The sequence below is a fragment of the Rattus rattus genome, chromosome 2 (genome assembly GCF_011064425.1).
Source record: "Rattus rattus isolate New Zealand chromosome 2, Rrattus_CSIRO_v1, whole genome shotgun sequence".
In the NCBI taxonomy this organism is placed as follows: Eukaryota; Metazoa; Chordata; class Mammalia; order Rodentia; family Muridae; genus Rattus; species Rattus rattus.
In genome coordinates this window covers 74,743,018-74,763,248 of record NC_046155.1, presented here as the reverse complement: position 1 = coordinate 74,763,248, position 20,231 = coordinate 74,743,018, and the positions used below count along the sequence as shown (strand labels likewise).

Sequence of the window (20,231 nt, the reverse complement as noted above, 5' to 3'; positions counted from 1 at the left end):
TTAAAAAAAAGAATTAAAGCATGCATATGGCAGGTCCCAGCCTCTAGACATTAAAAAAAAATAGTCTTGATATCTATGTAGCTCAAACTGGGTTCACGCCTCAGCCTCCTGATTGCTGGGATTATGGGGCAGGCTAACATAACATACAGACCCCAAATGTCAGCATTCTAACTCAAGGGTTTTTTATCGCTGGCACAGTGCATAGCCTATTCAGTAAATGATATAACTTCTCTATTCATACACCTAACCATTATTACAGTTGGTCATAAATGGGTCACCGTAGTTCATGCCTGTAAATCCAGAGGGACACTTGAGTCCAGCCTGGGCTACCCAGAACAAAACAACAAACAACTAGAACCTCTCTCCAACCCCGTAGCCCTCGTTGCTAGGCCGCTAAGCATCTCCAAAGAGTATTTCAGAATCCATTCCTGTGCTTGCACCTCTGTGTGGTAACTGTGTACTGGGCAGCCTGGGTTCTCAAGCTGCATAGATGACGCAACATTGGAAAGCCCCCTGCTCTGACATCCTCATAGCCACACAGCCCGGTCTTGGAACTCAATGCCCTGAGTGGGATCTCCAGTGCTGTACATGTCAGGTACGGTGGCACTCACCTATAATGCCAGCATTCAGGAGGCAGAGGCCATGGAGAGGAGGGAGGTTAAGTGGGTCAAGGTCAAGGTTAGGGAGATGGCTCTGTATATAAGAGCACTGGCTGTGCAAACTTGAGGACCTGAGTTTGGACTCCCAGCACCTATGTGAATAAGCCGGGTGTGGCCATGCTCTTCTATAACCCCAGTGCCTTAGAGATCGTGGAGATAGAGGGTCTTTGCTGCTTTCTGGTCACCAGCCAAGTCTCTCCCCGACCCCTCGAATGCCTGACAGCTCCTGGTTCAGTAAGGAACCCTGTCTTAAAGAAATATTGTGAAGACTGTCTATACAGCATATATGAACATAGCATTGTCATGAGAAAATACACACATAGATACACACACACACATACACACATACAGACACACACAGACAACACACACAACACACACAGACACACACACAGAGACACACACAGACAACACACACACAGACACACAGATTCACACAGACGCACACACCACACACAGATACACACACAGACACACACAGACACACACAGACAACACACACAGATACACACAGAGAGACACACACGGAGAACACACAGACAACACACACACAGACATACACATACAGACACACACACACACACACGCAGACACACAGATTCACACAGACATACATACCACAAACAGATACACACACAGACACACACATACACAAACAACACACACAGTTCAAGGTCATTCCCTACTATATAGTGAGTTTGAAGCCATTCCTTGGTCATAACTGTCCCCCAAAACAAACCAACAAATCAAAACCATACAGCCTAGTCATTCCCGCCGTCACAGGAGTGGAGACAGCAGGAGTGGAGACAGCAGGATTGACATTTGAGTCAGAGCTTCATGGTTGAGGAGGAGTGTGGTGAGAAGTCATCCGGGTGTACTGTGAGGACAACTGGAGGTGGGCTGACTTTGGGCAGAGTCTGCATAAACACAAAGGCAACCAGGGAGGCTCTCTTGGCTCAGGATTGGTTCTGTTTTCACTGGGATCTTGGCCAAGGTACAGCCAGCCTGTCTTGATGTCACAACCCCTAGGTTACACAGGGCTCTCTTGTAACTCACTGTTGAGAACACTAGATGGCGCACTGAGAGCTCCTACTCATTACAGTCCTAAGGAACCATTCTCTCCTGATTTAGTTTCCACTTTGGTATTTTAGAGCCATGTGATCATATTCCTTTCTTGCTTGTTAATAGTGGGAGATTTGTCCCCTGCCACAGTCTGAACATGGTGGGTCAGAGCGGAAGAGGCCCTCCATCCCTGCCCCTGGGAGCCCTGTCTTTCCATCCTGGCTTTGCCTACCCCCACTAGATAAATGGTCAGGGTCAGCAATGGGAACAAAAAGAGAAGTAGCTGTTCTCATTGTTAGGAGAACAGAGCTCTCATAGCTACACATTGACCTCTTCTCATGTGGGATTTAGTAAAACATCTCCTATCCAGATCTTCCATCTGGAATTTTCACTTAAGAGAATAGAGCTTCAGGGCTGGAGAGATGGCTCAGTGGTTAAGAGCACCGACTGCTCTTCCAGAGGTCCTGAGTTCAATTCCCAGCAACCACATGGTGGCTCCCAACCATCTGTAATGGGATCTGATGCCCTCTTCTGGTGTGTCTGAAGACAGTGACAGTGTACTCATATACATGGAATAAATCTTTTTAAAAAAGAGAGAGACCAGAGCTTATTTGAAGCTGTGATTCCCTTCCTTTCCCTCCCGCCCTTCCCTTCATTCTCAGAGCTGACAACAGAATCCAGAATGCAGACACTAGGCAAGTGCTCCCAAGTTCCATAACCATGGTCTTTTTTGTCTGGTTGGTTGAGTTTGGTTCTTTACATCTCAAAAAGATGAGTTTCTCTGTGTAACACCCATGGATGTCCTGGAACTCACTCTGTACCCCAGGCTCAAACTCGAAGATCCACCTGCCTGACTCCCAAGCACTGGGATTAAAGATGTCCACCACCACGCCTGGTAAGATTTATTTTCATTATTTATAAGGCAGCGTATTTGTCGTGTGCATCTGTGTTAGGGCGCATTCATGAGTGCTGTGTCCATCAGAGGCTAGGGGCATTGAATCCCCTAGGGTTAGAGTCACAGGCGGCTGCAGTCACCTGACATGGGTGTAGGAACTGAACTTGGTTTTGTTTTTTATTTTTTTTTTGAAGATGTATTTATTGTATGTATGTGGGTACACTGTTGCTCGCTGTCTTCACACACACGCACCGGAAGAGGGTATCAGGTGCCCATTACAGATGGTTGTGAGCCACCATGTGGTTGCTGGGAATTGAACTCAGGACCTCTGAAAGAGCAGTGTTCTTAACCACTGAGCCATCTCTCCAGCCCCAGAACATGTTCTTAATGGCTGAAGAATGTGAGACTCAAGGCAGGACAGCTCAAAGTGGCAGTATTAACAATGTACTCGGCTCTGGTGATAAAGTTTATAGTTTAAAGGAAATTTAAAAGTGGGAGAAGATGGCTTGGTTGCTAAATTTCTAGATGCACAAGCGTGAGAGCACCCGAGTTCCATCCCCAGAACCAAGAAAGTGAAACTGAGCTGGGACGCTGGAGAGGTGGCTTGGTGGTTAGGACCTGGGACCAAGTGCAGTTCTTAGCCCCCACATGGGATGCCTCACAACTGCCTATCACTCGAGCTCCAAGAGCTCTTATGCCCTTTTCTATCCTACACACACAGATACACAGATATGTAGACACAAGGGGGGGGGAGATATCAGTCAAAGCACCCAGAAACTTAAGAAAAAATGAGATCTCAAAAGACAAAACCTACGGATTTTCCGACCCTGACAGGCCAGCCGAGTCCCCTGCCCCTTCCCTTCCCTGAGAAAGAAAGATACCTAAAGGATGCTGCCTGTCCTCAAGGCTTGTCCTCCCCTGGCCTCATTCCCCAAGCATTACACAGGATCCCAAGGTGTAAAGAAAACCCCCTGGGCTCTGACCTGGAGCACTGGGCCCTCTGAGTCATGATGTGGTGTCCTTAGTGGAGACCCTTACTTCCTGCTCAGGGACTACTCACGATGGCCGGCTGCAGGACCCTGGATGCCAAACTCAACCAGGGAAGTTTGCTTTTTGTTTGAAACGGGGTCCCACCCTGGAACTTGCTATGTAGAGCAGAATGGTTTTAATATACTAATTTTTATTTTGTATGCAATGGTGTTTTGTCTGCATGCGTGTATGAGGGTGTCAGATCCTCTGGAACTGAAGCTGCACACAGTTGTGAGCTTCTGGAAATTGTCCCCAAGTCCTCTGGAGGAACAGCAACTGTTTTAACACCGAGTCACCTTTCCCGCCCGACATCTCCCCTCATGCTTTTTAGGTTTGTTTTTTTAATTACTTTATTATATGTATGTGAATACACTGTAGCTGTCTTCAGACACACCAGAAGAGGGCATCGGATCCCATTACAGATGGTTGTGAGCCATCATGTGGTTGCTGGGAATTGAACTCAGGACCTCGGCAGTCAATGCTCTCAAGCACTGAACCATACAACCCCCCCCCTTTGTTTTGTTTTGTTTTGTTTTGTTTTGTTTTGTTTGAGACAGGCGTTCTCTGTATAACAACCCAGGCTGCTCTGGAACTCACTCTGTAGACCAGGTTGGCCTTGAACTCAAAGGATCTGCCTGCCTCTGCCTCCTGCGTGCTGGGATTAGAAGCAGGTGCCCCCACCACTTGGTTGTTGCGGTGCCCTCAATGACTGAGCCATCTACCCAGCCCTATATTATTTAGCTGTTGAACTACCTGAGTTCCAGGTCTTACTTTTGAGTCAGGTTCTCATGTAGTTTAGGATGGCTTCAAACTTGCTGTGCAGCCCAGGGTAACCTTTAAGTTCCTGATCCTTCTGTAACGTTTTCCAAGTTCCAGCAGCAACAGGCTTGTTCCACCAGGGCTGGCTCAGGGTTTACGGTTTAAAATGACTAAAGAAAGGATTTTGAGCTCTTCCCCCGTCGTCCCTTCTCTCCCCATTCTCCTCCCTCCTTCTCTCCACGTGCTCATGGCTGCCCTCTACTCCCCCCCCACTACCCTCTCTTAACTCCCCTCCCCATGCCCTAAATGAACTCTATTCTATACTAAAAAAAATTTAAAAAGGATTTTTTTTTAACATTTTGCCACAAATAAATATCCGAGTGGATAGTATGTTAGTCACTCTGACTTGGTTAAACATTGTGCATATATTGATGTAGATGATACATATGTACCTCGTAAAACTGAACAATTATTGCACATCAATTCAAAATAGAATAAAAATGTGCCTGGGTATGGCTGAATACTCCTGTACTCCCAACACTTGGAAGGCTGACATAGAAGGAGAGTGAGTCCCAAGACATCTGGGCTAATGGTAAGATCCTGCTTGTCTCAAAACAAAAGCAAAACCAATACTCAAAAATAAACCTTTCCAGGGCTGGAGAGATGGCTCAGTGGTTAAGAGCACTGGCTGCTCTTCCAGAGGTCCTGAGTTCAATTCCCAGCAACCACATGGTGGCTCACAACCATCTGTAATGGGATCCAATGCCCTCTTCTGGTGTGTCTGAAGACAGCTACAGTGTACTCATATAAATAAAATAAGTAAATATTTAAAAAAAATAAACCTTTCCTTCTTAAAGGAAATGATAGCTTGATATGGTGGTGCCCACCTGTAATCCCAGCACTTGCCAGGTAGAGGGAGGAAAGTCAGGAGTTCCAGGCCAGTTGGACATCAGAGGCTACAGGTCTTAAAATACAAAAGCAAGCAAGCAAGCAAACAAACAAACAAAAACATCGCAAAGCAAAAAACCAATACTAGAAGAGGAGGAAGAGGAGAAAGGGGGAGGAGAACAAAAATAAACTAGACCGTGGGACTGGGGCTGTAAAAGGCTGTCAGAAGGGCCAGGCGGAGGAGGGACCCACTAGTGGGAGAGTCATGGGCTAAGGACCAGGGGAACCAAGCACTGGGAAACTTGAGGATGTCTCTAGACATGTTGCTGGCAATAGGAAGAAGAATGGCACTGACGGTCTACAGAGGCTCCATGGAACAGATGGGATGCCCCTGTCCCTTCTATCCCAATGCTTTCAGCAGCAAACTCAAGCCTTCTGAGACTGTCTCCGCAGCGCTCTTCCAACCACACCCTCCATGGCTCTCTAAGAAACGTCTGCTTCACCATTTTTAAAAAGATTTATTTATATGCATATAGATATTTTGCCTGAGTGTATGTATGTGTCCCACATGTGTACCTGGTGCCCTTGAGGGTCAGAACAAGGCACTGGATCTCCTGGAACTGGAGTTGCAAACATTTGGGAGCGGCCATCTTAGGTGCTGGGAATAGAACCTGGGACCCCTGGAAGAGCAACCGGTGCTCGTAACCAATGAGCCATTTCCCAGCCCCCTCACCAATATTTTTCATAACTGTAAAAGTAAAGACATTTATTGTGTAAAACAAAGACAAATTAGGTGAAAAATCACACTTAAATTCCCCTTTAGGAGGACCGCACTAAACATTCAGGATGTAGCGGCTATCACAAATGCAATAACACACATGTATTTACAGATCATTTACTTCCCCACCCCGTGTCAGCCGCAGGCATTTCTGAAGTCATTACACATTTCTGAAGACAAGGCCAGGATGTCACAAACACAAGCCACTTACTATGGTTTCATAACTGACGGAGTTCAAACGGTCTCCGTGTTTTACATTTCCCTGTTTCTGTTTGCCTGCTTTTTTCTTCTTTTTCTTCTTCTATTTTTGCTTTTCTATTGCTTACTGGGTGCTCGCTCTCCTGAGCTGAAAGACACCTGTGTGTATCCACCATGATCTCTGTTCCACTCACTTATATATTTTTGCATTACTAATCTTTGTGTTAAATGCCTTCTCTCTTGCTAGCTGCCAATACCTCATCCATCCATCCATCCATCCATCCATCCATGGGAGCATGCACTCAGTCCTTGCTGCTTGCCAGGTACTGGAGCCACTAGAAAGAGAGATATGGCCAAGACCCTGGGACAAACATTAAGCTTCCTTGTCTTCCTTCAGAGGTGGAATACCAATAATTTCCTAGTTTTGGTCCTCTTGTGACACTTTTGTCTGTCAGGGCTGAGGTCCTGTTGCGTGCCATCCACCATCTCTACCCCATTTCCTTGTCTTCCTCCCTGTACCTGGAAACCTGTAATACCTCAGAAGTGTCAGTGGAACATGACAGGTAGAGCCATTGACCTCTCAGCTTGGTGACATTCTCCTCTAAGCCTGAAATAGGGACATTCGGTTTGGCAAAAATCAGCCACAACAGTTGTTATGTTCCTTAAGGGACATTTGCAACTCACTTTAGCCATCTGTTATAGCTGCTCCACACTGCGCCTATAAGAAATGGGTTTGGTGTGGCTCAGGTGTGCCCATCTTGGCCCTTCCTCTTCCCACAGACTTGGGGAGGAGACGATGATGTGGTGGCAGCTGATCCTTGTCCCTTTCCACTCCTCGTCCCCTCCCTCCCACCTTCCCCTTTTCCACCCAGGCCACACACAGCCGCACACACATCTCTTTTTGTAGGTCAGGCTGTTCTCAAGGACAGTGTCCTCTGACTCAACAACTTCCCCTTGCACAGCTCTTCCAGCAACCAGCTTTGGACCACAAGTCGGGCTGGTATCAGAGTCAGAAACAGCACAATTGTGGTCTGTCCCCTCTCTACACCTCAGACTCTTTGGGCATCCATGCCCCACCCCCTGAGCCTGTCTTTCATTTAACTCTTTCTTATTCCAGAGATGGGAAGGACTTCAGAGGAAACGGACAAATTGAGCCTGTAGGGAAAGCATCATCAAAAGCAGTGGTTTTGCACCACCCAGTCCCTGCATTGGCTGATTCTTCTCCCCTTCTTGCATGGGTGCCTGTTGGTGAGTGCAAAGTGTGGGTGTGGCCTGTGCTGGTTGAGGGAGCCTTTGAGGAAAGGCTGCGGCAGCTAAGCTGAAGAACTCATTCTTTTTTTTTTTTTTTTTTTTTTTTTTTTTTTTCGGAGCTGGGGACAGAACCCAGGGCCTTGGCTCGCTAGGCAAGTGCTCTACAGCTGAGCTAAATCCCCAACCCTGAAGAACTCATTCTTGATGGCACAAGTATGGAGACATTTAGTCCCCATCATGTTTGCATTCTTTTGGGGAACTACAGACAAACTTAGGTTTTCAGCTGTATCCTGTCTGAGCACAATGAAGGGATCTGAGGGCTTGGCAGCTCCCGTGCCCCTCCCTTTGAACTCACCAGCATCTGCCCTGCTCTCTCCCATGGTCTATACTCACCAGTACTGTTCACAGCCATCATCTAAATTGTCCTATCTTGCACATAAACCATACTTCCGAGTGGACAAAGCAGGTGCAGGGACCACATGGAGCCAGAAACTCCCTTCATCCCTACCTCCAGAAGTGACTGATCTCTGGCAGGCTCCCCGCAGCAGCTACCGGCCAGCCCAAAATCCGAGTGCTCTAGGAAAAGTCACAGGTCACAGTTCACCCAAGAGCAAACTGGATGGCTACATCCAGGCTCTAGGCTGTCCCCAAAGCAAATGGTGGTTGAGAGGCAGTCCTCAGGGGGCCCCTCCTCCGGAGTTTTCTGGCTTATCATTTTCATTCTTCTTGTCGGATCCCAGCATTCCAAGGGGGATCCTTGGAAAATGTGGGTCAACTAAGCTTATCTTCTGGAGATTCAAAGGGAGCACAGAGGAAGGGAGGTGGAAAACAGCGGGGGTTGGAGGGGAATGAATGGCTGAATAATGAATGAACGAATGGATCTGGTCCACAAATATTCACAAATGCAGAGTGAGAGGCAGCTGACAGCAGGATCTGGGGTTAAGGAGCAGGCTAGATGAATACCGTTACTCATAGGGATTGAGGTGCAGCCCCATCTTTGGCTTGTGGCCCGTCAGAAGTTGGGGTTTCCACAGCTTCATCCTCACTGCCTACCAGAGGCTCTTCCTCCCCCTTCAGGTTGGGACCCGTCCCAGGCTTCAGCTCTTCTAGTGCTACTGAGCCCTGGCGAGACTTCCGTCTGCTGAAGAAAGTGGTGAGCGTGGGCCGCTGCCCGGAGCCATCCGTCTCCGGCGCTCCGGAGCTCTTGTTGCCCCCTGACCCTGATGCGGTGGTGGCCTCTTCGTCAGGAACCCGAGCTGGCCCAGCCCAGGCATCCACCACACCATTTCGTTTTCCACCTCTGCTCAGGGTCAGGGCCCCAGTCCTCCGCTTCTGCCTCTGGCGCCACAGCAGCAGTAGCGCCACAAGGAACAAAACCACCGCCAAGGCAATGAGCATGGGAACCAGCAACATGCCACTTGATCCTGGGCGTGGTGGCACGGTGGTTATGGGATTTGGGGTAGACGTTATGGATATTTTTGTACTGGAGACTGGGGTGCCACCGGCCACACTAGAACTCTCCACAGAACTGGTTGCTATGGTGGCAGGGAGTCCATGTGTCTCTTTGGAGAGCCCCAGAGACCAAGTAGCCATAGTGACTGGAGGACCACTGGTCTCGGAGCTTACAGTTGTAGCCACAAGGGGTCCACTGGTCATGGTCGAGCTTGTCACAGTGACAGGAGGTGCACTGGTCCCTTTAAAAGTTTCTGAAGAGGTAGATGCCACAGCACTGCTTGTCACAGGATTAGTTATGGTGACAGGAGGATCACTGACTACACCTGATGATTTTGGAAACAGTACTGATGATGCCTCGGTGGAAACTTCCTGAGAGGTTGTAAGCTCAGGTACTGGGGTGTTCCTGCTGTCACCAGCTGGTGTCAAAAAAGAAGACAATTCTGGAGTTCCCAAGGGGGTCGAGGAAGCTGGGACAGTGGTCTGCCCCCAGGGGCTGATACTCTCCTTAGGGCCCCCTGTCACTGGCACCGTAGCAATTGATGAGTAGGTACTCAAGGCTTCAGAGGTACTTGGGGACTCGCTATTCGAAGTAAATGGCAACATCGTCGTCGTATTCGGCAGATTTTCTTGGCTTACCACCTGGGCCCAGAAGCCCCCAAAGAGGAGGAGAAGAAGCAAGGCCATCTTCATAGTGACAGCCGGGAGCAGGAGTTGGGACCTGAATGTAGGGAAGTTACAGAAGAACACACAGGGGTTGGGGAGGGAAACCTGGCCAGCCCCCTCCTTCTGCCCACTTCCCTGCCAACTGCCAAGCCCAACTTGTGGTTTAACGTTTTTTTCCATTCTTGCTTTCACTATTATCAGAGACAGGGGCAACAGATGGCGCCGGTGACTCCCGCCCTGGCCGTGGCAGCTCAGACTCCAGGGCAGCCATGTCTTCCTGGCCTTCACTCATTGATCCAGCCAGTGGCTCTTGACCCCTTTTGCCCTCACCCTATTCATCTTTTCAAACTATAGGCATATTCCTTCATCCTCTAAGCACGCCACCCCCACTCTCACCCCCACCCCCACACCCACCTAGATCAGATGTCTTACCAGCTTAATGGCTAAGGCACACGGCCAGGGCGAGTACCTCCAGTTCTTCCTGAGGCTTTGTCAGGACTGGGGCAGACTGAGCCCCAGGGGGAAAGGAAGTGGGTCTTGGCTCCACCCACTCCACCCCTGCATCCTGCCCCACCCATTCCTTTTCCCACAGTTGACTGGGGGACCCAAGAGTTCAATAGCAGCATGAAGGGGTGCTCGGGGTCCAGAATGGGAATTCTTAGGTTTTCACTGGAGTATAGAATGTCAAAGAGTCAAAGATGGGTAGGGACGACTAGGGGATGGAGTGGAAGATATGGAGCGGAGAACGGTTTCCTTTCCATCTGCTGTCCCTCAAGATGTTTGGCTAGGACCTGAGATGGTGGGTACATTTCCTGCCGAAGAGCTCCTAGGAAGTAGCCCGGCCAGGGGAGCCTTTTGACTCTGCTCATGGTCCTGGTCCTGAAAGGTTTTTAGGTTGCTGAACCCTGCCAGAGCCACGAGGAATTGAGGTCACTCCTGGGGTGTCGCCCCCCCCACCCCCTTTTAAGATGGTACTAACACTGCACGTGCTAGGGTCTTAGATAACTAGGAGGGCTGGAGGGATGGCCCAGAGGTTTGGAGCCCTTGAAGGAGACCCGATCAGTTCCCTCTTGGTGGCTCACAACCAACCATAATCCAGGGGATTTGACGCCCTCTTCTGGCCTCCGAGGGCACCAGGCACCAGCGCACATAGGTACAGACAGGCACTCATACAAATATAAAGATAAATTAAGATTTACTTAACGGCCAGGCCTGGTGGAGCACACCTTTGATCCCAGGACTCAGGAGGCAGAGGCATGCGGATCTCTACGAGTTCCAGCCCAGCCTGGTCTTAAAGAGTGAGTTCCAGAACAGTCAGGACTACAGAGAAACTCTGTTCCGAAAGAAAGAAAATAAAAAGATTTATTTTAAAAAAAATCTTCTAGAAAGACCTCTATTAAAAAATTAACTGGGCTGGAGAGATGGCTCAGTGGTTAAGCGCACTGGCTGCTCTTCCAGAGGTCCTGAGTTCAAATCCCAGTAACCACATGGTGGCTCACAACCATCTGTAAAGGAGTCTGTGGTGCCCTCTTCTGGTGTGTTTGAAGACAGCTACGGAGTACTCATATAAGTAAAAATTAATAAAAAGAATTTTAAAAAATTATCCATGGACTGGAGGGATGGCTCAGTGGTTAGGAATGATCCCAGGGCCTTGGAGCCACGTAAGTCCTCTACTGAGCCGCCACCCCCAGCTTCAAAAAGGAGATCTTTGCTCTCTTTGTTTGAATGACTTCTGTCACCTTATTTGGGTTAGGAAATAGATTCTTATGGAATGTGCTGTTTCAGAGCTTTTCCTCGTAAAGAGTCATAACTGATTTTTATTCATAAAAATAGTTCTGTGAATGATTAAAAAAGAAAAACATGGTGACTCTTCTGTGAGGGGCCCGCACCCACACTCTCAGGCGTGTCCTTATTTCTGAACACCTTTCTCTTAACTCTAGATCTTACAGATCTATATTTTTTAAATCTCCAAAACAGGAAAGAATTTTAAAATATATTTTAAAATCTGTCAATAAACCCAAATTCTATCACAACAAAAGGACTAAATCGGTTGCTGGCAGCGGCTGGACTGAGTTAATCTGGCAAGAGACTCCAGGTCAGAAGCAGGGCGTGGCTCATGGGGCAGCAGGCAGCAGGCAGCATGAGAGCATTCATTTGCATGGATATTCTTAAGAGTCCAGGGACACTGGGCTGGAGAGATGGCTCAGTGGTTAAGAGCACCCAACTGCTCTTCCAGAGGTCATGAGTTCAATTCCCAGCAACCACATGGTGGCTCACAACCATCTGTAAAGAGATCCAATGCCCTCTTCTGGTGTATCTGAAGACAGCTACAGTGTACTTATATATAATAAAATTAATAAATCTTTAAAAAAAAAAAAAAGAGTCCTGGGACACACAAAATGGACCAGATTTATATCCTGCGTACAGCAGGTCCACCCAGGAATACCAGGCTTGCAGGAGGGTGCTTCATTTATAGCACAAGTAAGCAGGCTACTCTGTGTCCCTTTAGGGAAGTACACCTTGCTGACAAATGTACCCTTGTTACAAATGGCTTGGGGGGACAGAGGTTGGTGCCTTACATAGTAGACACACCCAACAAGCATGATCAGGGCTGCTCGGACCTCCTGGGTTGCTTCTCCCAACAGTCAACTGAGAGGCTCACATAAAAAGAAAGGCTACCTATAGCAATCAGGCACAGTGGTAACATGATGAGATCTTAGCCCTAGGGAGGCTGAAATTTTAAAAATGAAAATGAAAATCGAAGCCTAGCAGCACACACTTTTAATCCCAGCACTTGGGAGTCAGGGGCAGGTGGATCTCTGTGAGTGCTAAGCCAGCCTCGTCTACAGGGTGAGACCCAGGACAGCCTGGGCTACACAGAGAAACTATCTCAATAAAATAACACCAAAACCAGCACCATGCTCATGGGCAGATAAGACTCCTGTGGTCGTGGCTGTGTGTGCAAGTTCTGCATCCCACTGGGCACTCTTGGTACCGAATGTTAGTTCAGAGTAGACATACAGGGGTACATTTCACGTCTATCTGCATAACTGCCGGATAGCTCGTAGCATGTGTCACAGCAGAAGTCATCTCTCTTGAACATTGTTTACACCCTTTCCAGAGTTTCCGGATTAAAGCAAAGCTCAGAAAATGGTCTCGGTTTCCCTTTTTTCGTATTTTTATGTTCTGTATTTTGGAGTTTTTGTTCGTTTGCTTATACAAGATTTGCATATTCCAGGCTCAATCTGTATCTGAGGATGACCTGATTCTCCTGCCTTTGCCTCTGGTGTTTTGAGGGGCGTGTCGCCTACCCCAGTTTATGTGGTGTGGGGGATCTAACACAGGGCTTCTCAGCCAGCTCCGCTATAGCCCCGGCCCAGCACTGATTATTTTTCTGTGACTATGATGTTTTCTTTTTAAAATTATGTCTGGGTGTCCTGCTGGCATGAATATCTGTGTGCTGTGTGCATTGTGGTGCTGAAGGACGCCAGAAGAGGTCGTCAGAGTCCCAGGAATTATGGATGTTTGTGGTGGGATTAAACCTGGGTCCTCGGGCTGGAGAGAGGGCTCAGTGGTTAAGAGCACTGACTGCTCTTACAGAGGTCATGAGTCCAATTCCCAGCAACCACATGATGGCTCACAGCCATCTGTAATGAGATCTGGTGCCCTCTTCCGGCCTGCAGTCACATATGCAGGCAGAATGCTGTACATAAGATAAATAAATAAATCTTTAAAAAAACAAAAAACAAAAAACCTGGGTCCTTCAGAAGAACAGCTAGTGCTCTTGACCACAGGGCCATCTCTCCAGCCATGTGCTGTTTTAACAAGACCAACCAGGGATGCTGGAGGACAACTATAATCCTCCCAATGGGGGGCTTGGGACAGAGGCTGGAGAATCAAGAGTTCAAGTCACTCTAGACTTCATAGTAGCTTCAAGGCCACTGTGTGATACATGAGACCCTGTCTCAAAAACAAAACAAACAAACAAACAAACAAAAAAAGAATGGCCAGTGAGGGGTGGGGCAAGGGGACAGCAAGAGGGCTATGGCAGGTAATGGTGGGAGGGAGTGGGTGGAGCAAGGTATGGGCAAGCAGAGTGGGGCAGCCAGGAATGGAGGTGGGGAGAGTGGGGAGGGGTCAGAGGGAGCAAACAAGAAAGAGATAGGGTGGGGATGAGGGAAGGAAGGAGAGAATGGAGGTAAGGAAAAACAGGGAGGGGGAGGAGGGAGGAGGAGGGGGAGAAGTGGGGACAACACCCCATTGTTGGGTGTGTGTTTCTTTTACCATTGCAAACAGAAAAGCAACCAACTGCCAAGAATTAGCAGTTGTTAGTTTAGAGATGGAAGGGTATGGGGCTTGAGATGGCTCAGAGGGTAAGAGCATCCACCGCTCTTGGACGGACCCTGTCTCAGTTGCTTGTGCTCACAGGGCAGCTGTAACATCTGCCAGCTGTGTTCATCATACACACCAGCTGCACAAATCTCTTACGGGTTTGTTTGTTTGTTTGTTTGGTCTACTTTTTTAAATAAACGGATAGAACACAGGGCTGGAGAGATGGCTCAGAGACTAGGAGCACTGGCTGCTCTTGCAAAAGACTCAGGTTCCATTTCTACCACCCGTGTGGTAGCTCATGACCACCTATAAATCCAATTCTATGAGGTCTGACCCTCTTCTGACCTCTGACACCAGGCATGCACATGCCTTACTTATGTATATGCACATACATCTACTTGCATATAGGAAAATACTTATACATATAAAAATATTTTACATAAAGTGTAGACTATGGCGGGGGTTGGGGGATGTTCAAAGATAAAAAGGTACCCAACTTTAGAAAGAAATTACTGGGGCTGGAGAGGTGGCTCAGAGGTAAAGACCACTGACTGCTCTTCCAGAGGTCCTGAGTTCAAATCCCAGCCACCACACAGTGGCTCGCAATCATCTGTAAATGGGATCTGATGCTTCTTCTGGTGTGTCTGAAGACAGCTGCAGTGTACTTATGAATAAATAAATCTTTTTAAAAGAGAGAGAGAAATTACTGAGGCAAAAAATTAGGTTTGGCAAAATGGTCATTTCAAACGAACTGCTGCTGATAGAGTTGAAGGAAGATTGAACAGTTATCACTGTGTGCTGAGTGTCAATCACTCTTGACTCAGGAGACAGCAGAAAGGGAAAGGGTCTGGCTGAGGAGGCAAGGCTCGCAGTAGTAGGGAGGCAGTGAGGAGATGGATGTGGAGGCGGAGCCACGATGTGGAGGCGGAGCCACGCCCACCATCAGCCAGGCTCCGTGCAGACGTGCAGACGGTTATTTGCCCCATTTACCGCCTGCCACAAACCTATCTATGCTAAACACGGCACGATAAAAAACAAGTTAACTGGCTGCCAAACTGCCACTGCACTCGCGGCAGGCCAGGCTCAGTGGCACACATGCCCATTCACATGGCATTACTACGACCTAATTTTAAGGTGAAGAAGACAAGAAACAAATCTGAGAAACAAAACAGAGAGAGATTTGCCCAGGTAGTAGATCCTAGGAGATTCAAAGCTGGGTTTACTTAAGGCTGGAAACCAAAGGCAAGGCTGGATAAACTGCTAGTTAAAGACCAAGACAAGGGCCTGAATTGTGTGGGTCAGGATTGCTGGGGTTTGAATAAATTGTATAATATTTATTAAAGTAGTGACTAAAGTCAGCTGTAGAGAGTATCGAGGAAGACTTAATAAGCAGACAGATGTGTTTTTGAGACGGGTCTTACTGAGTAGCCGAGGCTAGCCTCAAACTTGAAATCGCCCTGCTCTAATCTCCACGATTTGGGGTCATAGACATGTGCGGTCATTCCCAACCTCGGAAAAATGAGATGTTTTAGACTGAGCTGTAGAACGATAAAGAAGATAGGGATTCCTCTCCTCTGAAACCCATATCTAAACTATCTATGAATTCTGACATTTCTAACTTCAAAATGGGCGTGGCACTTGCCATCAAATTCCTTGAAGGAACCGGCTCCTTAGAAAGAGCTGAGGTTGGGCTGGAAAATACTTTTAAATCCTTTTATTTCGTGTATTTGTGGCAGACAGGAGGGGAACAGAGCACCGTGTATGGGGGTCAGAGGACAATCTGCACGAATTGACTCTCTCCTCCCAACTTACGGGTGGAACTCTAGTGGTTAGGCACTGAGACGTTTCACAGCCCCTGCAGGGGTGGGGCTCGTCTCTGTGTCACGGTGAGGAATGTCAGATTTGGGGTGTGGCTCAGTGAAAGAACTCTTCTCTGGCAGGCGTGGGACCCTGGGTTCCATCCCAGTATCAAGAGGAGGAGCTGGAAGAGGAAGGGGATGAGTAACCAATAAATACAGACAAAGAGAAGGAAGCCTGAAATTCATGTCGATTCTGAAAAGAGTTGAGAGGCAGAAGGAAGGCAGGGGGAGGTGCGAGTGAGGCAGGAAGGAGGGGAGAGGGAGGCAGAGGGCAGCAGGTTAAGCTCTTTCACACTGGGGAAGCTTTACCAGCACCTGGCTCAAGAAAGAGTGGGGTTCCAGAGAGAGGAGAGAGGGAGAGAGGAGAGGGAGAGAGGAGAGAGAGAGAGAGAGAGAGAGAGAGAGAGAGAGACAGAGACAGAGAGACAGAGAGAGACAGAGAGAGAGACAGAGAGAGACAGAGACAGAGACAGAGACAGAGAGAGACAGAGAGAGAGAGAGAGAGAGAGAGAGAGAGAGAGAGAGAGAGACAGAGAGAGAGACAGAGAGAGACAGAGAGAGACAGAGAGAGACAGAGAGAGACAGAGAGAGACAGACAGACCTTAGCCAGGCCTGGAATCCCAAGCAGGAGGAACTGAAGCACGTGGCCAGCTTCTGTGGGGGACTGTGATCCTCTGGTTTGACCTGATCATCACCATATTGGGACAGGCGCTGCCACCAGCCTAAAGCTGAGTCAGAAACATAAACTATATATCAAACGGGTTGGTGGCCACTGACATCATGACCGTGCTGGGGGAGCTGCCCTCCTAGAGGAAGTAATGGTCACCACTCATTCCCTGCTTGCCCCCTGCTTCCTGGAGAGAAAGGAAAGATGTACTGAAGGGGTCAGACTTGACTAAGTCATTCATTGCTCAGAGCGGCTGGCCACTACCTCCATAAAGGTCATTCTCTTAGCAAGCTTCATTTGTGTAAGGCACTCTTAGGGTTCTCTACGCTGTCCTAGTTTGGAGAAGGACACTACATGCTTCTGGGAAATTCACATTCAAGCAGCAACATCTTAACGTATCTCCTCACAGATACATTTTATATTACGTGTGAACTGCACATGCCTTTAACCCCAGCGCTCCAGAGGCATGCTAGCAGATCTGAGTTCAAGGCTGGTCTGGTCTATAAGAACAAGTTCCAGGACAGCCAGGGCTACACAGAGAAACCCCATCTCGAAAAACAAAACAAAAATTACGTGTGTGATGAGTGTGTGTCTATGAGTAGGTGTGTGCACAGGAGTGCAGATGCCCGGAGAGCAGAGAGGCATCGGATCCCCCGAGACCAGAATTGCAGGCTGTGGTGGCTGCCAGATATGAGCACTGGGAACTGAACAGGGTCAACTGCAAGAATAGCAGGCTCTCTTTACCTTCAAAGCTATCTCTCCAGTCCTAAACAGACTGATTTTAAAAAGGAAAGCTAGGAACTTTGTGGTGGAAAAATACCTATTATCAACAGCCTCTGGTAAAAATGCCATAAGGATTTGAACACGTGAACCATCAAGACACAGGAAGTGGGGGGCTGGAGAGATGGCTCAGAGGTTAAGAGCACTGACTGCTCTTCCAGAGGTCCCGAGTTCAATTCCCAACAACCACATGGTGGCTCACAACCATCTATAATTGGGTCTGGTGCCCTCTTCTGGCCTGCAGGCATACATGCAGGCAGACAGCTGTATGATAAATAATGTTTAAAAAAAAAAAAAAAAGACACAGGAAGTGGGATTGGAAAGATGCCTCAGCAGTTAAGATTTCGTGCTGGAGTTTGGCCCCAGCATCCCTGTAGGGAGACCTGTAACTCCAGCTCCAGGAGATCTGATGCCTCTGGGCTCCGTGGGCACCTCTGCTCACATGCACACATATGCACAGACTCATAATCTAAAACAAAGTAAAATCAGTCATAGTGACGCAGGCTTTTAATCCCAGTGCTTGGGAGGCTGGGGCAGGCAAATTTCTATGAGTTTAAGGCTTGGTCTACACAGTGAACTCAATTCAGGCCAGCCAAGGTTACATAGTGAGACCCTGTCTCAAAAAAGACAAACAAAAAAAGTGAATCTAAGAAAAAGAAAAAGAAAAAAAGAAAGAGAAGAAAGAGAAAAAAGAAGAGAGAAATGAAACGTCAGGTGAGGGTTCAGAGGACAGCTTGGTTGTAAAGTGCTTACCTTAGAAACATCAGGCCCTGAGTTCATCCTCAGAATCCGCGCATTAAAAACAAAACACAACAAAAACCAAGCAAGAAGACGAGAGGGTAATGCCCACAATTCCAACACGGGGCACATCAAGACATTCAGATACCAACCAGCCTAGCCTACTCTAGCAAGCTCCAGGCCAGTGAGAGACCCTACATCAAGCAAAAAGTGGATGGGACGTAGTGAATGACACCTGAGGTTGTCTTCTACCCTCCACATACACGTGTGTGAGGTACAGTAGCTCAGGCCAATGGTCACAGCCACGTGGGAGGCTGGAGCAGCATGGTCACTTGAGCCCAACCTGGACAACACACTAAGCACATCTCTTAAAGTGAGAGAGACAGAGATGGAGGGGACAGAGGGGGATAGAGGAAGAAGGTCTGGCTGAATGTTGTGACGCCCAACAAAAGCAATGTCCTAAGGAAGGAAAAGCTGTTCCCTACTTACAGCTAGGTCCGCTGTGGTGGGAGTCTTGACAGCTGGAGCTTGAGACCACTGCTCACCTTGAATCCAGAGCCAGGAAGCAGAGGGTCAAGTGTTCCTCCTCAGTCACCTTCCTTCCTTCCGCCCTTTGTGCAGCTCAGGACCCAAGGGCACGGAACTGTGGAAGCCTGCTTGCAACGTAGGTCTTCCCAGTGCCCGAGGCTGTTTTCTAGGGGACTCTAGATCCCATCAAGATGATAGACTGTGTCTCAGGGCATAGGGCAGAGAGTGATGGAGCAGGAAGTCTGTTGTCTTTCTAGCTGTCTGCAAATATGTGCACATCCACCCACTCCACCCCCACCCACCGCGTGCACACACAAAGGAAGAGAAAAAATGACATGGCATGCTAATGAAGGACATTTTACAAAACAACCAACTGGTTCTCTTCAAGTCAGAGAGGAAAAGGGGGGAGGAGGGTATTCTTCCAGATCTTAAAGCAGAGACAGCTAACTGCCATGTCGGTCTGAGATGGAGTAAAAATGTTATTATCAAGGAGGCGTAGCAGTGCACCCCAGGAGAGTACCTATGCTCACAGGCAAGGCCATAGGTCAATCGAATCACTATTACATAATCAGACAAATGAGTTGTTGGGGACATCATCTGAATAATTAGCAAAATTTTAATATAGATTATAAGATAGAAAATAGTATTGAGGGGCTAGAGTGATGGCTCAGTGGTTAAGAGCACTGGCTGCTCTTCCCGAGGTCCTGAGTTCAATTCCCAGCAACCACGTGGTGGCTCACAACCATCTGTAATGGGAGCCGATGCCCTCTTCTGGTGTGTCTGAAGACAGCAACAGTGCACTCCTATAACTAAAATAAATAAATAAATAAATAAATAAATCTTTTTAAAAAAGGAGAAAAAGTTGTATTGAATTGGTATTAACCTTCCTGATTGTGATCAGTACGTTAATGGGTTATGAAAGGGGATATCTTTGTCCTTAGGAAATACATATTTGAAGTATAAAGGAGTGAATAATCACAGTTCAGTATTGGCAAATTTCCTTTTAAATTATCCCTATAGATAATAAATTAATACTGGCTGGAGAAGAGGCAGTGGCTTCCCATTCCAGCATGAAGGCTGAGCTCGGCTCCCCAGTGCACACGTAAGACGACCGTCATGGCCACCCATGGTCATCCTTTCAGAGCTAGGGATGGGACGGAGACAGGAGGGATAAGGGGCTTTCCTGGCCAGTCAGCCCAGCCAAAAAAAATAGCAGGATGTGTGTATATAGTGAGAGACCCTGTCCAAGGAAATAAGGGGACAGAGAGAAGACGACACAACATGTTTCTCTAACCAGTACACACGCACAGCAGACACGTGCACAGCACAGGCACACACTCAAAGGGTTTAACTAAAAAATAGTAATAATAAAAATTCTAACGTGAGAGCTAAAAGTAAGGCCAGTGTGGGCACTTGTCCCAAAGAAACTAAGGAAGAACAAAAGGATGCGATGCCTATTAACGCATGGAAGTGGACAGTGGCAGTGGGGCTTTCCTTGAATTGCAGGTCCCTTTTAGAGTCCTGGATCCTCCCAGCACTGATCACCCAAGCCCCTACCCTAAACCTCTCCAGCCCCTGAGCCTCGCTTCCCTTCCCCCAGCTTCTTCCCATATAACCCAGACATTTTTTCACATGCTCTCTCTTGGTCCCACCCTCTCCTCTTCCTCTCATGCTATACCCACTTTCTTCT

At 48.0% G+C, this 20,231-nt stretch overlaps 1 protein-coding gene across 2 annotated transcripts; it reads right to left on the bottom strand.

Annotated features, from left to right (window-relative positions):
* Positions 1-7,711: 7,711 nt before the first annotated feature.
* On the bottom strand, positions 7,712-18,820 carry Spn (sialophorin). Of its 2 annotated transcripts, none has more exons than XM_032895620.1 (2): positions 18,503-18,820; positions 7,712-9,692 (listed from the first exon to the last, which is right to left on the bottom strand). In XM_032895620.1, exon 2 carries the CDS (start codon positions 9,662-9,664, stop codon positions 8,489-8,491), a length of 1,176 nt encoding a protein of 391 aa, XP_032751511.1. In that variant the 5' UTR covers positions 9,665-9,692; positions 18,503-18,820; the 3' UTR covers positions 7,712-8,488. The 2 variants fall into 2 exon arrangements, with proteins under 2 accessions (XP_032751511.1, XP_032751512.1); XM_032895621.1 differs by having other exon boundaries at positions 18,559-18,820.
* Between the last annotated feature and the right edge of the window lie 1,411 nt (positions 18,821-20,231).